General features: G+C 40.5%; 1 protein-coding gene across 4 annotated transcripts in view; it reads left to right on the top strand.

Annotated features, from left to right (window-relative positions):
- The window catches only part of CACNA1E (calcium voltage-gated channel subunit alpha1 E), a 340907-nt gene that overhangs the window by 278861 nt on the left and 43147 nt on the right, over window positions 1–18899 (top strand). For 3 of the 4 annotated variants that reach the window (XM_089515900.1, XM_089515899.1, XM_089515902.1), the window contains 7 exons: window positions 688–771; window positions 904–1029; window positions 1856–1921; window positions 4909–5000; window positions 6217–6382; window positions 6729–6856; window positions 17336–17432. In XM_089515900.1, coding sequence (XP_089372026.1) covers window positions 688–771; window positions 904–1029; window positions 1856–1921; window positions 4909–5000; window positions 6217–6382; window positions 6729–6856; window positions 17336–17432 — 759 coding nt within the window. The remainder of the gene's footprint in view (window positions 1–687; window positions 772–903; window positions 1030–1855; window positions 1922–4908; window positions 5001–6216; window positions 6383–6728; window positions 6857–17335; window positions 17433–18899) is intronic. The other variant, XM_089515901.1, reaches the window with a different exon arrangement.

The following is an 18899-nucleotide window of genomic DNA, read 5'->3' as shown; positions in this document are numbered from 1 at the left end:
CTGGAGTGATACATGACAGATATCCAGTGGAAAACAAGTTATATATCTATGATGCAATATAGTGGCAAACATGATGATACCCTGGATTCCTTCTGGAAAGCAAAACTCAGACAAAATTGAAGTGAGTGGATCTATAGGTGATTATAGACAAAATAATGTTAAAAGGTGGTGGTGGTGATGATGATGATGATGATGATGAGAGGATGATGATGATGATGATGATGATGATGATGATGATGATGATGATGATGATAGCAATGAGTGCAGTTGTGTGTGTTTGTGATCTCATGGACAGAGTGTTCCACATTGAATCTGTGAGACAGGAGTAAAAATCCCAGCTTTGAGCTAATTCCATTGTGCTCCTTGGTAAAAATGGGTAGCATATCCATCCTAGCCCTTAGCTTTTAAGGTGAAGGTGGTGCCTGCTCCTATTCCATGTGTGTCCTATGCGACAACAAAGGCTTTCCTGAAAGCAGTTGCCAAGTGTCACAAAGACACCTTTGCCCTGAAGACATACAGGTCAATAACTCTAAGTCTATAATAGTGAGTGCAACCTGATGAGAACATAGGCTGTCTCTCCCAGATACAATAGTTGCAGCCTTTTTTGTCAGCATGTCATTATTATCTGGATATTCACACCTTGGTTTATCTGTACCTTTCTTCCCCTCCCTTCACATCTTCTTGTAGAATTATTTCCGTGACACCTGGAACATCTTTGATTTCATCACTGTAATTGGTAGCATTACAGAGATTATCTTGACGGATAGCAAGGTGAAGTTCCTTTCCATTCTCCCTCCTTGTCCTTTGTGGGGGTTCAAAGCATGAGATAGGGCTGGTGTTTTTTTCTTTGCTTTTCCTTTAACTTTCCCCCCCTCCTCCTCATATTCTGATTTTATTTTAAAGCTGGTAAATACGAGCAGCTTCAATATGAGCTTTCTAAAATTGTTCCGAGCTGCCCGTCTCATCAAACTACTTCGCCAGGGTTACACCATCCGAATTCTGCTGTGGACTTTTGTACAGTCATTCAAGGTAAAAATTGTTCTTCTGTCTTCTTTCCAACATTAGTGGAACAATTAGACCATTACATATACAGTCTCTATGCTCACACAAACTGAATTGCAGAAGTTCCAGTTCAGAATGTCAACCATCACAAAGCAGTCAGTCACAAGATTTCTTGCAGGAGGAAAACACATTTTATTTCAGCTGAAACTAGTGCGCATAAACTGAGAGGAGGAACATGCAAGGAACTGTTACCATTGTGCCAATACTGCAACTATAACCAAGCCTTGGAAAAGTACCCTTTTGGATTGCAACTCCCACTGTTCCCAGTGCTGTAGCCCTGGCACTTTTACCATGGGAAAAAAATCTAGTGTGGTGAGCAAAAACATGACTTCAGGGCTGCAGAAACATCAATATGCTGTTTGAGGATTAACAATAGTAATCTTCTGCCCATGATGTGCAGCAAACTGCAGTCATGTTCAGTAACAGTGATCCTTCATCCCTGTTACATTCTTTCTCCATGTTGTTATGTAGAAGAGACTACATGTTTAAACATAAAAGGAAATAAAAAAGAGGGCTAAAGCTTTAACTCCTCAGTAGTTGTCAGCTTTCCAGTGTTTCACAAATAATAGCTCCATTCAACCAAGCGAGCTAAACTACCAAATTTATTGGGAAGCCTAAATACCTAATTTTGTCATGTTGAACTTGTTATTTGGATATCTTTTAGTTTGACAACAATCTTAAGTATCTCAGTCTCAAGAGTTGATAGGATACATATATATATATATATATATATATAGTATGTAAATGTTGTGCAAATAATAAAACACACCCTTGCAATGTTTGCCACTTTCAGGCCCTTCCTTACGTCTGTCTTCTGATTGCAATGCTCTTCTTCATTTACGCAATCATTGGGATGCAGGTATGTAAATATTTAGAAATACTTCTGATCTCACTCCTGTTAAGTGAACAGACTAGGTAAAGCTTCACAAGATCTCAGGACAGGGCATGCACTTCACATTGAGAATAGAGTTTGGAAAGTTAGTTTTAGCTTTTAAAAACAATTTATTCGATTTCTTGTTAAAGTGTTTTAAAAAATAATCCATTGTCATAATTTGTTATAATGTTAAAAACAAGTAACTTGTTATGTTATGGGGCATACAGTTGGTAAGAAAATGGCATAAAACATGGGGGGAAATCCTATGAACATGAGAGAACATTAAAAATACCTCTTAAAAGTAACTTTTAGAGGTCCCTTCGGATTCGCTGGGGATATGTTCCTGGCCCCCCTGCAAATCCAAAATTACACAAGCATTCAAATCCCATTGTCCCCAATGGTGGGCCATCATTGGGAACAATGGAAGTCCTCCCTTCCTCCCTTCCTTTCCCCCCCTGCCACCAGGGCCTATAATCCACACCAGCTGCATGCAGACTTGCTTTCCCAGCAGCACTCGGGGCCCAGCGTACACACACACCCTCCCCTCCACCACAACCAATTGATGTATAGTGTGCCTATTGACTGCAGCTGAGGGTGGGGTGGGGCATGCGCAAACTGGGCCATGAATGCTGCTGAGAAAGCAAGTCCCCATGCAGCCAGCATGGATTATATGCCCCAACAGCCCCAGTGCCAGGGAGAAGGAGGGAGGGAGGGAGGGAGGGAGGGAGGGAGGGAGGGAGGGAGGGAGCACCTGTCATCTACAAATGATCAAAACTGTGAATGGCAAGTCCATGGATACCGAGGGATGAGTGTATTTTTAATTATATATCAACAATAGGAAGCATATTAATCATATAATAGCAACACAAGACACTACAACCCACAACAACATTCTTCTGTATATATACATCCTCCTCTCAAAAACCGCCAAAACAAAACAGTAAATAAAATTTAAAAGATAACAAATATTCGATTCCCATTTGCCAAGACAAACATCATATCCCTTAATGCTTTTCTCCATTCCTTTCAGATATATAAACTTCATGTATTCAGTTACTCTTAACTTTAACCCTTTATAACTAAGATAGGAGGGGAAAACACCACCCTTCCCTTATAATGGTTATCTCTTTCTTAACTTAAATAAAATAAATCAAAGTTCAAAGACTGCTGGTGCCATCTCCCACTCTCTTTGCTGCAAATAAGCTGTAAATAGGTTCCGCTCTTGCAAGAACTGTTCTCTGGATTTAGCTTTCATTAATTATGTTAAATTGTCCATCACCACTAATTTACACATCCATTCGTCCCCATTTGGGATCTTTGATACCTTCCAATATTTAGCATAAGTCATGTTCACTGCTTCCACCATAAACTGATCCAGTCTACCTATCTCTTTTTCTATCTGTTTATCAAAGCCAAAAAAGCCCAGCAAGAATGCGTCAGATATAAAAAATTAAGTTTTATTTTCAAAATTTTCTGAATTCTTGATCTTATCAATAGCCAAAACTTGTTTGCTTTCAGACAGTTCCACCACATCTGAAAAAAAGTCTCTACCTCTTTGTCACATTTCCAATATTTGTTGATGGCTTTTTAATACATTTTTGCAATTCTGTTTGGCGAATGTCCCATTGGTACATCATTTTATAGAGATTTTCTCTGAAATCGTAACATCGCAAACTTTGGATGTCTTAGTCTCCTTCCCTTTAAAAGTAACATTTGAAAGTAACTAGAAATTTACCCATTGCACCCATAAAATAACTTTGATTTTATTCATTGTGTTGTGCCTGAAATGTGACATCAGTAACACCTTAATTACCCGCAGCTAATTACAAGTAGCTGCATTATTTGTCATCTGCTAGCTCTGGTGCAACAGAAAAGTTGTGAGAGAAGGGGATGAGGGAAAGAGTACTCTCTTCTCTTATGCAAACTGTCCCCTTTCAAGAGCACTTTGTTGGAGCTTCATTACAGTCACTGAACTGCAGCATATAATCCGCCCCTAGCATCCATCACGCTGACAAAATGGAAAGTTTCCTCTTTAAAGAAAAAGGAGTGGAGAATTTAATCTGTCATTCATGAGGAATGTTATTTGGCATTTCCCTGCCACAATCTACTTGACTGGACCAGATTCTGCCTATCATGAACAGGAACACTCCAGTTCAGAAATCCAGGCTTCCAGTAGTAAAACTGAAAAGCTTTATTCAGCAACTGTAAATGTTCACCACAAATGTGTGCTGTCAGGACTGAAAGTCAACTGTTAATACAGTATAATTAAAGCATACCATAATTCAGATTTTAAGTGGGCAAGCAGCCCGTTTCACCTATTAAACTCAGGCAGGTTCCTTTCCTCCTTTTTCTCATGGTTGCCTCTCCTTTCATCCTATACCATTCATTCTCATGGGATGGACCTTGAATCACCAGGCGTAGGTTTTCCTCATTTTAACCATCGCCCTTATAGGGAGAGTAAAAGCCCTATTAATTAACCTATAACTATGTATCTCATGATCCCTACCAGCACCACATAATGTTACAGGCAAGCCAAGTAATTTGTCATGGCAGGTAAACTGAAAGACTCAGCTCCTGACATTGTCAGAGAGAGCTAAAAGATGTTAAGTTTCTGTCACATTTATATATATATATATATTTCTTTCATTCCACCTGTTTTCCTAATTACAAAGAAGTTGCTATTTTTAGTCACAAAATGTACAAAACCTGTTCAGTGAAATTAATATGCATACAATGTGTGGCTTTACCTCTGTCATGATTCCCAAATCTTTCGGAGAAAAATTTCCTCACCTTGAGGATGTTGTCATGTCTTCAAGACAAAAGATTCTTTTCCCCCAAACAGTCCAGTTCCTCTGCCATTGCACATAACCCACAGAGCAGCCGGGCTGGGAAATTTTCACAATATTATATTTCATTTCATTTTTACATCATCAATCTTGCTGGACTGACTTTTAATTTCTCTTTGTCTTTAGGTTTTTGGGAATATCAAATTAGATGAAGAAAGTCACATCAACCGTCACAACAATTTTCGCAGCTTCCTAGGTTCTCTCATGCTTCTTTTCAGGTAAGTTGGCTTCTGCAGTCATGCGAGGATCCATTGAAACTTTATATATAACACAGCACTATCCTTCTCTAGGTAGACTTCCAAAAGCTCTTGAAAAGTGATCTGCTGGATAACTATCAGCTTAATACAAAGCTAAAGTAAGGATGCAGTGCAGGGGAGATGGGTGTCTCCAAGGTCAGTGGGAGAGTCAGTGCATTCTGTGTTTTCACATGGACCTTCAATGAGCTACCCAACATGATGAACCTGTTTCAGGGATGGGGATCAGCACCTTGGATAGCTCCTTTACAATTTACACTGAAAAACTGAGTGGATTCAATGCCATAGTGACATCAGTGCTACCTACCTCCCCTCGGTAAATGCCCTTTGTGCATCCTTATACCTGGCCACTAGCACTGGGCTGAATGTCTTCTTTCAGCTCAGTGAGTTGCAGTTTATGCATGCCTGCAACACTGTTTTCTCCCTTTTCTGGCTTGCTTTATTCTTTTTCCTTTTCCTTTCTTTTTTTTTTTTTTCCTTTGCCATGTTCAGAAGTTAGTTAAAATTCTACAAAAGGCAGGATGTGGACAAAAATGTGCTGTTTCTCCTCACTGAAGTAACAGGGAAGAATATCGCAGAAGTCACTGCTGTTCTCTCTGTTGCCAGTTGCAGCTGTGTCATGACCCATTAACCCAGGAAATTTTTGCCCAGATGGGAATCAGTTCTCCTACAAGAATGTGCAATGTAATGTCTAATTGGATACAGAAGTAGCACTCCATGCACCCTCCTCCAAAATCTGACTGGGTCTAATTAGAAATTGTAGTTACCAGCCTTGCTCTCTTTTCTAATTGGATATAATCAGATTGGTTAGTTAATAATTCTGTATTGATGTACACATGGTGTTCAGTATAAAGACTATTAGGAAGCTGTATTTGCAGCATCTTTGGAAGGAACTATGATAATTATTCCATATCCCAGAGACTTGCTGTTTGGGCAGGAGGTTAAACAAACTCAGTAAATTAACTAAATTTCTCTCTCAGTACAAGCTGTGTTGGCATGGATTAGTTACTCCTCTCCATCACCACTGTGACTAGTGGATGGTGCTATATTTGGATAGTGCTATATGATTTCTGACCACAGTCTGTTTGAATGAAAGAGCAATGCAAGATACAATGGCATTACAAGGGAGATTTGCTGAGCAAAGCAGTCAACTTGGAGGGTGGATTTGTTTTGCCTGCAGGAGTGCCACAGGGGAGGCATGGCAGGAGATCATGCTTTCATGTCTAGAAGGGAAAGGATGTGAGCTAGACACCACAGCAACATCTGGACAAAATGAGAATGAGCACTGCGGCACAGATCTGGCGTATGTTTACTTTGTCTCCTTCATCTTCTTCTGCTCCTTTTTGGTGAGTTCACCCTTACCTAATTTCTACATTCTAGCCTTATTAACAAATCATGGTCCACCATCCTATGATTAGTGGGATACAACATACAGTGGAATCAAGAAAGTGCCTGAAGTCCTAGTTCAGCTTTCACCTATTTGATTGAGAAAGTGTAATACAACATCATGTCATTGTTGTGATTCGTTACTGAAAGTACTAAAATCTTACAGCAAGAGCAACATGCAGCATAGATGAAGAATTTTCTCTGCCAGGAGTTCTATCGTAGCTTTGTTATGTGTCTCTATTGGTTTTTCTGACCTCTACTTATTATTTTGCCTTTGTATATTCTTTGATTTACCTCCATGCCCAGATGCTCAATCTCTTTGTGGCTGTCATCATGGACAATTTTGAATACCTGACTCGAGATTCCTCCATCTTAGGACCACACCACCTTGATGAATTTGTCCGGATATGGGCAGAGTATGACAGGGCTGCATGGTATGTAGGTTTACTCTGTTTTTACATACTTAAAAAATTCTGTTTAGATATAGTAATATTCAAGTCAAGCAAGAATGGAATGGAAATACCTTTTCGCAGTCCTGCACTTCCAAATGTGGTTGGATGACAGCCTACCAAAGTGGCTTTTGAAGCAATGAGACAGTTTTGCTTATTCAGACAATTAGTGTCTGAATTGGTTTGAGTTAAGGGTTAAGAGGGGGATTTAAAAAACATCTAAGGTCTATCTGTTTCCCATATTTGAGTCCTACTGTATTGGTTTTGCAATCAGCTTCTTGAAATCCCTTTAAATGAGAGGAATTCTACACTTTTTGTGGCAAAAAGTGCCACAAAAACACTGAGAGCCATAGCATAAACTGGACTCACCAGAGGATGTACATTGGAGTTTAAAAATGTGTGCCCAATGTTCATTCTTCTTCTTTTTTAGCTGTGACATCTTTGTGAATCTATTTTTGAACAGCCTATCTCAGCACAACTTACTGAGAAATAAGATTCTCGTGGAAGTGGACATCCTTTTATTCAATGAAGTCACTCATTCCTACCCAAGCAAATCTGGCATGTTTAAAAGAGACAGTTTCACTATAGCTCCCATGAGAGTTTCAATGTACATGTCTAACTCCGGCATTCAGGTGTGATGGTGCTTAGCCTAAAGCAGCATTGACATTGGTGTGACATCATAAGCAATTTTTGGTGAGGTCTGAAATCAGATAGCTTGGAAGCTTTGTTCTTAATTGCCAGTTGTGTCAGGAATGAGGTCCTCTTAAAATATGTGAAAATGTTCATGGTTTATAAGAGAGATGGATCATCTCTGAAGTTCTTTCAATCTGGGAATTTCACAAACTGGACAGAATCTGCCTGATATATAATTGTGGGGTTTTCTGTAAAATCAGTCAGTCTGATACTTTTAGTTTATGATATGATCTTCCAAGCTCTTTTAGCCAGACTGGATTTTTAATTCCTTTGCAGTGATATGAGATAAAACAAAGGAATCTTATAGCATCTTTGAGAGTAATTGAAAGAAAGAAGTTGGTAGCATGAACTTTCATAGACTTCAATCTACTTCCTCAGATGCATGCAAACCCCTTTCTTCCAGTTACTCTCAAAGGTGCTACAAGATGCATTTGCATCCTGATTTTCTAGACTAACATGGCTATACATGAGATAAAACAGACTGTGAATGCCGCACAGATTAGAAAGAGGAGCTGGATTGAATATCACATTTGGAGTTAGAACTGAACCATCAGTAGAATAAAAACATAAGAGCCATGTAGGATGAGACTAAAGACCTATCTAGTCTTACATTCAGTTCATACAAGTGCCTATAAGACGTTTTCCAGGCTATGAGTGCAACTCTCCATCATGATCCCCAGGAATTTATCTATAGAGGCTTACTGGCTCTGGTACTGGAGATGATATCTAGTCATCTTTGTAGTGATTGATAGCTCCATTAAATCTGTCAGGAAAGCTTCAATTGCTGGGTTCTGTCACTTAATAGGGCAGGACAAGAGATATAAGTATAGATACTAATAATAATAATAATAATAATAATAATAATGATGATGTTTATTTATATACCGCTTTTCCAAATTAGATCAAAGCGGTGATAGAGATAAAGACATATCTACACATACAAAAGCAATATATCAAAGATGAGGTGAGACTAGAATTAGTGTTCCTAATTATGCTACTTTTGGCTATGAAGTTACTTTTTTCCATATGGACATCAGTTAAAACATGTGATCTTCAGCTTGAAGTTTTAGAGATCAGTAAAAGTGGCTATGCACAGGTTCTCCTGATAGTGAGTTTCAGTTCTCAGATGTGCACACATGTTGCATATTTCTGAAGTTTGCATGAGATTATGACAGTTGTTTAGAAATAATTTTGCTATGGACTCAAACTGTAAAGGAAAGATTTCTGGAACATGTTGCTTTGAACTGCCTGACAAAATATTGCATTTTGATAGAACAATGCTGTGGTTCCAGGTCACTGGTTTTCCACACTAGTGTCTTTTCTTCCTTCCATATGTCAGTGAAGCAGCTCAGTTTTTCTTCTGGCAGATACCCTGCAGCAATTTCATGAAACAGATTTATCATACACTGATAACTCTGAATCTGATTATCAAGAATTAGGAATCATAGAATAGCACTATTGCACTCCCCCCCCTCCAATTAATACACTACATTATCTAACTTTGCTGGAGTGGAGATGAGCAAGCTTAGGTTCTCTACTTTTGTCTTGAACACTGTTCAACTTAGATAATTATTTCCACATGTAAAAAAACTGAAACTAAATAAATCTAGCAATTCAACTTCACACCAGGAGATGAAAGCATATTGGCTTTCTTCAAATAGCTGACTGTGCAAAACCATTTCCTGACTTTTCCTGGAATAAGTCTTGTAAGATGGGTGAAGAACTATTAATGTCAGGCTGTAGCCGGCAAGTAAGTATTAGATGGCATCTTATCACTGGCTCAGTCAGGACATTTTAACCCTTCCTATCCTTTTTGTTGGCAAATATGCTAGGATCTATTTTTTTGCCTGCATAGTATGCCTTTACAAAGTATTCTGTCTGAGTGGGAACAAAGTGGAATGAAGGAGGTAGTACCTATCTTTTCACAAGAGTTTATTGTTTAGAACGTTTTCCTAGCTAGAAACAGGTGGAGAAAAATTGACATTTCTGGTGCTACCAGTTGTGCACTTGAATCCTCTTTCCCATTTCCTTAGTAGCCCTATTAACCCGCCTGTGCTTTCTTTCCAGTGGCAGGATCCTGTATAAGGATATGTACAAATTAGTACGGGTGATCTCGCCTCCTCTGGGCTTGGGAGAGAACTGCCCCTACAGGGTGGCTTGCAAGGTTTGCCTCCCAATCCCCAGCCACAGCCCGGCAGTAGGAACATCCCGTTAAACCCCTCCTTCCCCTGTGCTGCCACCACTGCACCTCACAAGGGAACTTTGGCATTGCTTTCCCTCGAGTTTAAAGAGATCCGAATCTTCTCAGAACCAGCAGCTGTTATAGCCAGGAAGATGTGTGGAAGATAGCTTGAGCTCACAACATAAACTACAAAATAGTATTCACTGTGGTCTTCTAGGCCCCAGTAAAACAGATGGACCCTTATTTGGGAAGAGAAATAAAATGAGCCATTGGGAATATCCCTAGTTCCCATCCCTACACATGTATACCCAGATTAAATGTTGTTTTTTAACCCAATAATGTTATCAAAAATATCAACTGTTTTCCTCCTCCCTCCCAATTTCTAATTTCAGTCCATTTTTGATAGTGTTTTTTATTTGGCCTTTCAAACTGAATCAGCTTGGTTAGGGTAGGATCAAGATTGTTTTATTCTTTTTAGTTTTGTAAACTTTAAAATGGAAAAATATATTTCCCATACACATATGCTATGGAGTTATATAGCAACTTCCAGAAGCGATGTTGGATCTCCAATGAATATAAGACCCTCACACTCACACATTACTTTTATGCCAGCTTCAAAATTCATTCCTGAAACCCTGTTCCGAGTGATGTCTTTCAAAGTTTACCAAATGGCATCATTGTGATGTGCCTTCAGTCGTTTCCGACTTATGGTGACCCTAAGGTGAACCTATCATAGGATTTTCTTCGCAAATTTATTCAGAGAGGGTTTGCCTTTGCCATCCCCTGAGGCTGAGAGAGTGACCTGCCTAAGGTCACTCAGTGGGTTTCCATGGCCAAGCCAGGATTTGAACCCCGATCTCCCAGTGTCCTAAACCAATGCTCAAACTTTCTAATGTTTTAAATCTCCACCAGTGATTATTTTACTGGTGATATAGTTTATTGTGTTATATTGAATATATTAGAACAAATTAATATTGTCTGATGTAACGTGGATGTTGCATAAGCAAAACAAATTTGTTTAATCATGAGAGTTTTTTTTCATGGGTTACTGTTTTCATTCATTCTAACAGGCCGAGAACTAAAGCAAAGAGTTGTGCATGAAGAACCCCTGATATGGGAAGGAAACCTCTGCAAATCCACTCTTGTTTCCTGCTTTAGCTATAGTCAAATCATTGTTCTTTGTATTTTGCTGAGTCTTCTGTTTCACAGCCATCTACCTTAATTCCTCAGTTTGTACTCTTTCTTTTCAATTTCTTTTGTTCGGTCTGGGGGAATAACTTTCTTCAGGTACTCCTTTTACTATTTGTTATCTAACCTTATCTATTCCCTTATTAGCTATCCTTTCTCCTCTTGTCTTCCAGCCTCTATGAGACAGTTTCATTCTTGATATCTTCAATGGTTCCTTCTGCCTTGCCCATACAGTGCATACATTATGTAAAGATCAGATTTCCCTGTTGGAAGTGAAGGTCTCAAAGATACTCCTGGTAGGGAAACAGTTCCAAGAGAAGTCAAGACCCAGATCCTCACCTGTGCCAGCTTCAGGGAGTGAGGAGTGCACTCAGTGCAACCCCACTGGCACAGGCCAAATGGAAATCAGAGGAAGCATCTCACACTGTCAAACTGGAACTTAGGGCAGTCAGTTTGGCACTACAGGTGTTCTCTTCACAGAATTTATAGTCAGGCAGTCTTAATCTGAACTGACAATATGATTATCAAGACACACCTAAGCATGTGGAGGGAGCACTCACAGTTGTTAACGGTAGAGGCAATCCTATAATTACTTGGGTAGAAATCAATATACACTTGTCCCTCCATATTCACTAGGGTTAGGGGCACAAGACCCCTGTGAATATCGAAAAAACTGCAGATAACAAAAACACCATGCTTTTACCTGAGAGGCCACTTCTCTAGGAATCTATAGGTCCTCCAGTGCAACTTGTGGTCAACATCCAACAGACACTGACCATAGAACTGCACTGGAGGAGCTACAAATACCTAGTAGGTTATTTTCTCTAGAAATCTCTAGGTCTTTCAGTGCAACTTTTAGTTGAAGTTGGCCATAGAGTTGCACTGGAGGACCTAGATATTCCTAGAGAGAGCATATTAATCAAATCCGTGAATAATCAAATCTGCAAATATCAAATCCGCAAATATGGAGGGATCAGTGTATTCTCCCTGGAAACAGAAAATATTCAGGGGATTCTCAATACAGAGGTGAACTGGTTGAGCAGGACAGATATAGACAACACAGAATGGTTCTTGTGCCCTGAAGTGTTTCACATCATCATAAACCAACTAAATCTGATAGTGGATTTGGCTGCCTCTCTTTGAACAAAAATGTGAGCTGTTTTTTTCTTGAATTCCATCACAGAAGGATTGAGAAACCTCAATATGTGGAGAGCCCTGTGGCTCATATTTCTACAGTGTGCCTTTCTCTTCTCCTTCTCCCTTTTTAGGCAGGATGGTAAAAATAATTTTATTGGGTCATTTTATTTGCACCCAAGTGGCCTTGGTGGGCATGGCAATCTCTCCCTAGATTCTTGATAGTCACCAGTCATACCAGTTCTCCTCAACCAAGGCACCATGCTCTCTAGAGTCTCCCAGCTTCACTGATTGCCTGTGGCATTTGAGGGCACGGGATATTAAAAAAAAGATGCTAGATACACTGCCTACATGATCTTGCAAAAATTTTACCAATAATACAGTATTTTTGAGTCTTCACCACAGCACAGGCCTATTACAACGTTGCTGTTATTCCTTCAGGAAGGTATGGAGAAAAGTGTCTGTCTTTTGACTTTTTCTTTGGTTTACAAGGGACAACTCCTTCACAGATCAGCCATGTTTCCCATTTTTAAGGGATGGTTCCTTACTGAAACTTCCCACAGTCCATAAATATCCTTTCAATCCTGGGTCATGTACGTTCCATTCCCCCCCCCCCCCTCATACACACACAAATACCTTTTGTTAATGGTCATTCCCTCCCATCTTTCCTCTCCCTCTCAGCCTCTGACTTTTGTCAGCGGTTTTGGATATAGTTTATGGCCTTCCAGGTCTTGTTTAAGAACTGTGCTTTGTGTGGAGGGAAAATACCATGGTCAGATAGAATCATAGAATCATAGAGTTGGAAGAGACCGCAAGGGCCATCCAGTCCAACCCCCTGCCATCCAGGAAATTCAAATCAAAGCATCCCTGACAGATGGCCATGACCACACGAAATGCTTGTTCTGTCCCTATGAGGGGTACCATGTAAACTTGTGCTTGATTTATTGAAGCCTCCTGAGTCAGGCTGTAAAGAACTGGATTTCTCAGCTCTGAAATGTGTATGGGAGCAATCCTTGAAAGCAGCTGAAGTGGCCACGAAGAACCATCCCCTTCACATTGCTTTTGTATCTCTCTGCAAGCAACACTCGTTTGTGTCAATTGTGGCTCCTTAACATCAAAGGCCCACCAAACTCCCTCTACAGCATTCGTGACTTCACAAAATGGCCCTGAGGTGACTGCAGCCCCTCTGATCCCAGGAAGATCAATCCCAGATCCTGGCATGTCTTTTGAGTCTTACTACTCTCACTGCACTGCTCCTCTCCAGAAGTCCCCTAGACTTTTCATTCGCTATGGAGGATGTAAGTGCGGCTTTCTAGTTTCTTCACATAGACTGTTGTGAAGGATAGTTGATCTCATCAGATAGGCACATCAACTTGCTAAAAGGTCACATCTACAACTTGCCTCATGAATTACATCACACTTGACCCGTGCGGTTTGTGCCTCTCATGCATGGCTGCAGGGAGTCGCCTTGCTGGAGCTTTGTATACTTGGGCCCAGCTACCCATCTTTATCTGACACTATTGGATTGATTGCTGAGCATTGACAGATGCAGAATTTGGCTGGGCAGTGGAGCTGACCAGCCCCACTTCCACTGATAAGCTTGATAATAATCCATTTGTGTAAGGCACAGAGGCATGAAGAAGGCGGCCAAGTCATTTACTTTAGTTCTTTGAGTGGTCATCTGTGTCCTCACACACCCATCCTCCTCCCCTCATTCTTGCAGGTCTATCTGAACTTGCAACAGACATTGGAACTGAGGGGAGTAGCTACTTGCTGCTTTTTATGCTGGCTCCCAATGGGGCAGGGTTACTTCCAAAAGCTACTCAGCTCTGGAGCATTCCATGAGTCAGATCTGTGCATATGCAAGATTCATTTTGGTGAGGGCACAGATGACCACTCAAACAACTACAGGTAAGCAACCTATCGTTTCTGAAAGTATTTCACAAAAGTGGATTTACAGAGGTTGCTCTCACACATCAGGGATACTTCACTGACTTAACTTCCTGGCTGTTGGAGCAAGTGGAGGAATGATATCCTCCTGTCACTACAGGAAACAAGTGCTCCTTACTGGGACGTAGCCAAGGGGGTCCGGACCCCCCCTTCCATTAGAAAAATGAATGGTGTGTGCTGCTATGCCGCCGCGCCCAAGCTCCATTATAATGGTGGTACTTAGTCTGGACCCCCCCCCCTTCCTAAAATCCTGGCTACGTCCCTGCTCCTTATAAAGTACCAACAGTCATATTTGTGGCCAGTGAAAACCATTTTTGTGCTGCATCATGTGAGTGGAGCTGTGGACAATAAACATGCCAATTATTATTTTCTGTTTACAAGCCTCTGGTTGCCCTTAAGTCCTCTTCACCATTGCTTTCTGAGAATGAAGATAATAATGTAGTACCTTCCGTTCCTAGGCACGCCAGCTAGGGATGTTCAGACATGTTGTTCTTTCATCTTTTTCTAAAATTGTCTACAACTTGCCGTATGAATAAGCCTCTATTTCTCTGTATTTCCTCTTTAGTCTTCCAGGATACAATTATAATTCTCAGGACAATCTGCAAAATCTGGTCTTTGACCGGGGGGCGGGGGGGGGGGGGGACAGACATTGCAGCACAGGGAACAGTGGGCTGCTTCATAACTGAAACTCAAAATAGTAATGCTCAGGGTCATTTTTTCATCGTTTGACCGTCATCATTATTTCTCTGCCCAAAGCTTCACCACAGACCACATTTCTCTTCTAATTAAATAACTGTATCTTGAGTACATTTCAACCTTGCACAGCCAAAACAGATCAAACATTGCCTTTCTGAAGAGCATTTGTGCAGTTCACATTCAGAAGACATTGCAACTTACTCAGCTACATCATAGGCAGAAGTGAAGACGTCTGTAGAGGGTATACAGGACTATCTTTTTAATATCATGCAGGGATACTAGGAAGTGTTTGGACCCTGTTCTTAGTTTTCAGCAGCAACACAGCACTATTCCATCACACAGCTATCCAAGAGCAAATACAATTCTCATGTATTTGTTGTCTCTCTCGCTAATGTTTCCCTCCATCCTTTCTCATGAATAATATTGGCTAGAAAGTCTTGTGAAACATGACGGTTTTTATTCTTGAGCCAAACATTTGCCTAAAACCTTAAAAGATTGTTGGCGAATTGATAATTACTTTTTAAAATTTTCTGTGTAGAATCAGTATAAGTTTTGCAACAAACTTTCCCCAAGGACTGGGTAGAAACAAACTTTTCTCCAAATTATCACTATTTTTCTGTCATTACAAAGACCCAAATCATCTCATTTCCCCTCATTTTTCTTACTTATCCCACAGTAGTATGTAGTTTTTGTCATTTTTTCCTTCTCTTTTACACAAGATTTCACTGCAAGATCTCAGAACAATGATTTGTTTCATTTGCTCACCACAAAATGATGCATAATTCCCATTTTGAAATGTTTCACTGCAACACCTAAGGATTATAGAGGTTAAAACAGGGGAGGAAAGAAGTAAATAGCATTTAAAAGTATTTGTCTCGCTTTGAAGCTGACAGTTTTACAACAGAGCATGACTATCCTGGGATAAAAAACATATCAGCTAGTGGGGCTTCCCTTGTATGGAATAGTTCATGTAAAACAATTTTAATGATGTGCAAGCCTTTTTTAATTTATCTGGTAGAAGGAAGTTTGAAATAAATAAATGTTTCAAATGGAGGAAAATTGGGGGAAATTGAATGAAGAACATATAAAATAATGAAGCATATTACCCAAAGCAAATTACACCTTGGATTAATGAGACTTTATTTAATTATTTATCTTATATCTCCTTCTCCCTAAAAGGCCTTTCTGAGCATTTAATGTAGCTGTTGCTCTTAACAACTAAAAACTAATAACACAGTGTTTTAACACTGGGTTCAGCATTCATCTGGTTGAAAGATAAGTTAAGAGCTGTTGGAACAAGTTTGAAGAATGGTCTTAACAAGTAGCAGGCAAGGCTACTTGTCAGCCTTAGTGTCTATCACCTAGCAAGAGCTAAGAGCTTGCTTTGTCAACCTAAGCAAAGTTTACTTTCATCTTATGTCTGATTATGTCAGATAACAGCTTCCATTTTGGACATCTTTTTTTTTTAAAGACCTAAAGGCATCCTATCGCATGGCTACAGGTGTCTTTTTCTTTCACTTACAAGCTGGCAAGAGAAATTACCTCTGATGGGAATAGGGAGAAAGGTCTATATTCTTCCTTCTTTCTAATCCCCATTCATATGATCAGATTAAGGATTCAAACTGAAGGTCCCAGAGGTCCTGGTTGATTTTGCTACCTTAAACACCGAGTATGGTATAACATACCATTACAAGAGAGTTATAAGACAGAGAATACTTCCAGGTAGTCACTGTTAACTGTCACTTTCAAATGTAGGAACCCAAATGAACCTTGATTCTCAGAAGGGCAAACAGCTGCCTCTGCCAAGACTCTTTAAACTCCTACCAGGTGGAACCTGAATTTGCATGTGTGAAAGAACTGGGAAGGGGAGGAGAAGGAGAAGGGAGCATGGCATGTAGAATTTTTTTCTTGATTTTGTTTTCTTAGCCACTGAGCATGCTTTTGCACCAGTGCATGGTGGGAAAGTACTCCATCCTAGAGCTGGATGGAAGCAAACTGACACGTTCCTTTGACAAGTTGTCCTGGTTCACTGCCCTCCTATGCAAGATGCTACTTTCTGATTGCATAGACACTATGAGAGAGGGATGTACCTGCCACTTCAGCCATGGGTTATGTGGCAACATGAATTGCAGGACTTGGTGGAGGAAGAAAGAAGCCACTGGAGCTGAAGGAACAGCTCTGGTTCTGCTAATTCATTGAGGCGTGCACCACCATACCCCGAATAACCCCTTGTTGAAGTGTTGTGAATCTTGATTTATGCCACTTGCACACAGCCCTGGGAAGTATCTGGAGTAATGGGGGCAGGCTGAAGGAAGAGCTGGTCAGAGAATGCATCTGCAGAGATGGAAAGGCAGGTCATTCATACTGGTGGCATTCCTGGGTCTGTGTGAGGCGTGCTATAAATCGACATCAGCACAGGCTGCCTTGTATGATTTGCATTGATTAATGGGTTTCCTGTTCTTTTCCTGTTTTGTCTTTTTGTTTTGTTTTCTCTCTTCTGTTCCCTATATTCTGTTTCATTTGGGGGTTTGGGTCTCTGGGAATGCCTTTTTCTTCTTCTTTCGTCTCTGCATCTCCCCTTCCCCCCCATTTCCTTTGTCCTCTTTCCCCTCCATGAGCAGTGGCCGCATCCATTACACTGAGATGTATGAAATGCTGACTCTCATGTCCCCACCACTAGGCCTCGGCAAGAGATGTCCCTCCAAAGTTGCTTATAAGGTAGAACAACCCTTCTTTCCTTTGTGGGCTACTGGTCAGCAAGAAATGGGAAAGGCATAATCATGGGACTGAAGGGTGGCGGGGAAAGCTTCCCGATAAGAGAAGCTGCCTGAAACTGTCAAGGGTTATTTGCTTTTAAGACAAATTGTGTTGACTTCTTAAATGTTTCATAATCACCTACTCTGCTAATTTGGATTAGCAGCATTGCCATTATAGGAGAGGAATGTGTAGCAGTCAATAAAGGTTGGATGTTAAGGTAGTAACTTCACAGTATAGGAAACACATAAAGCGTCTTTAGTACAGGTCCAAAAGATAGAATGATCATATCTGCAATGTAATGGAAGAAGTACTCCTTGGAACTTAGGTGGGCAATCGTGTAAGGCCAAATGGTGGCTTGTTCCTCCAGGAGACCTTGGAGGGCCACACTCTGCCATTGCACCCGTCTCTGCAAAATAAAAAGCCATGGGGGGATTTCCACTGTGTTTTTTTAGCCCTCCTAGGCCTTTTTAGGCACAGGAACAGCCATTTTAAAGCAATAAAAAAGTGAGCAGAGGAGGCTAAATAACCTAAAGACATCAAATCCTGTCTGATCTTGAATGCTAAGCAGAGTCAGCCCTGGTTGATAACAAAAGGAGGCTTTTGTCAGAGGCAGAGCAAATGTTTCCTTTATGTAAAATCTCAGATTCCATTTGAAAGCTCCAGTTAAAATGGTCCTAGATGGCAAGACTGGGAATTGTTCCACCCTGAAGCCATGGAATGCTGCTATCATTTAAAGTAGACTCCAGAACAGACTGGCAAAATACACCAGCTTACCGTCGGCTTAGGAGTGTGGCGTATGCACAATGCATGTCCCAAGCCAGCAGGAAGCCGCTTTTCAGAACTCCAGCAGCACAGTGTTTAGACACCACATGCCACAGGAGCATCAAAAAGCCACAGCGGCAGCAGAAAGAATGCCCTTTTTCTGGCTCAAAAAGGAGCGGCATTTTGCCGCTTTTTTTGTGCCGGAAAAAAGCCTGATCGGGGCCTCAGTGTGTGGTTGCCACAGCCCCAATCCAGCACTCAAAGGGATGGCATCAAGCTGCACCTATACAGTTGTCTGTTTCAGCTCTTACTGGACTAAATGAGCCAACAGTCTATATAATTATAAAGATACCTGCTTTATACTGTAAGCATTTGTGGCTGCAATCCTATACTAGTATCCTGGAATATTTCCTGTTGAACTACTTGAGGCTTACAATTGAACTACAATTGAACTAATCTAAAAGCCATCTGCCTGATAAAAGACTTGAAACACTGCAGTAATTAAGCAGCACTGCTAAAAATAGTACTGGTTTGTTAAAATATATGATTTTTTTTACAGTTTTTAACAAAAATTATTTAGTGCCCTCAGCAGTCTGGAATAAGGTAACATTGGCAAGTACATGGAGAGCTTATGGGAAGACCTCTATATAACATGCAGCTCAGTCC

This window comes from Sceloporus occidentalis, unplaced genomic scaffold (assembly GCF_023333645.1).
Source record: "Sceloporus occidentalis isolate IW3139 unplaced genomic scaffold, rSceOcc1.0.p SCAF_3, whole genome shotgun sequence".
NCBI lineage: Eukaryota > Metazoa > Chordata > Lepidosauria > Squamata > Phrynosomatidae > Sceloporus > Sceloporus occidentalis.
Note: the sequence above shows the minus strand (reverse complement) of the source record. Positions and strands in the feature narration are given on the sequence as shown.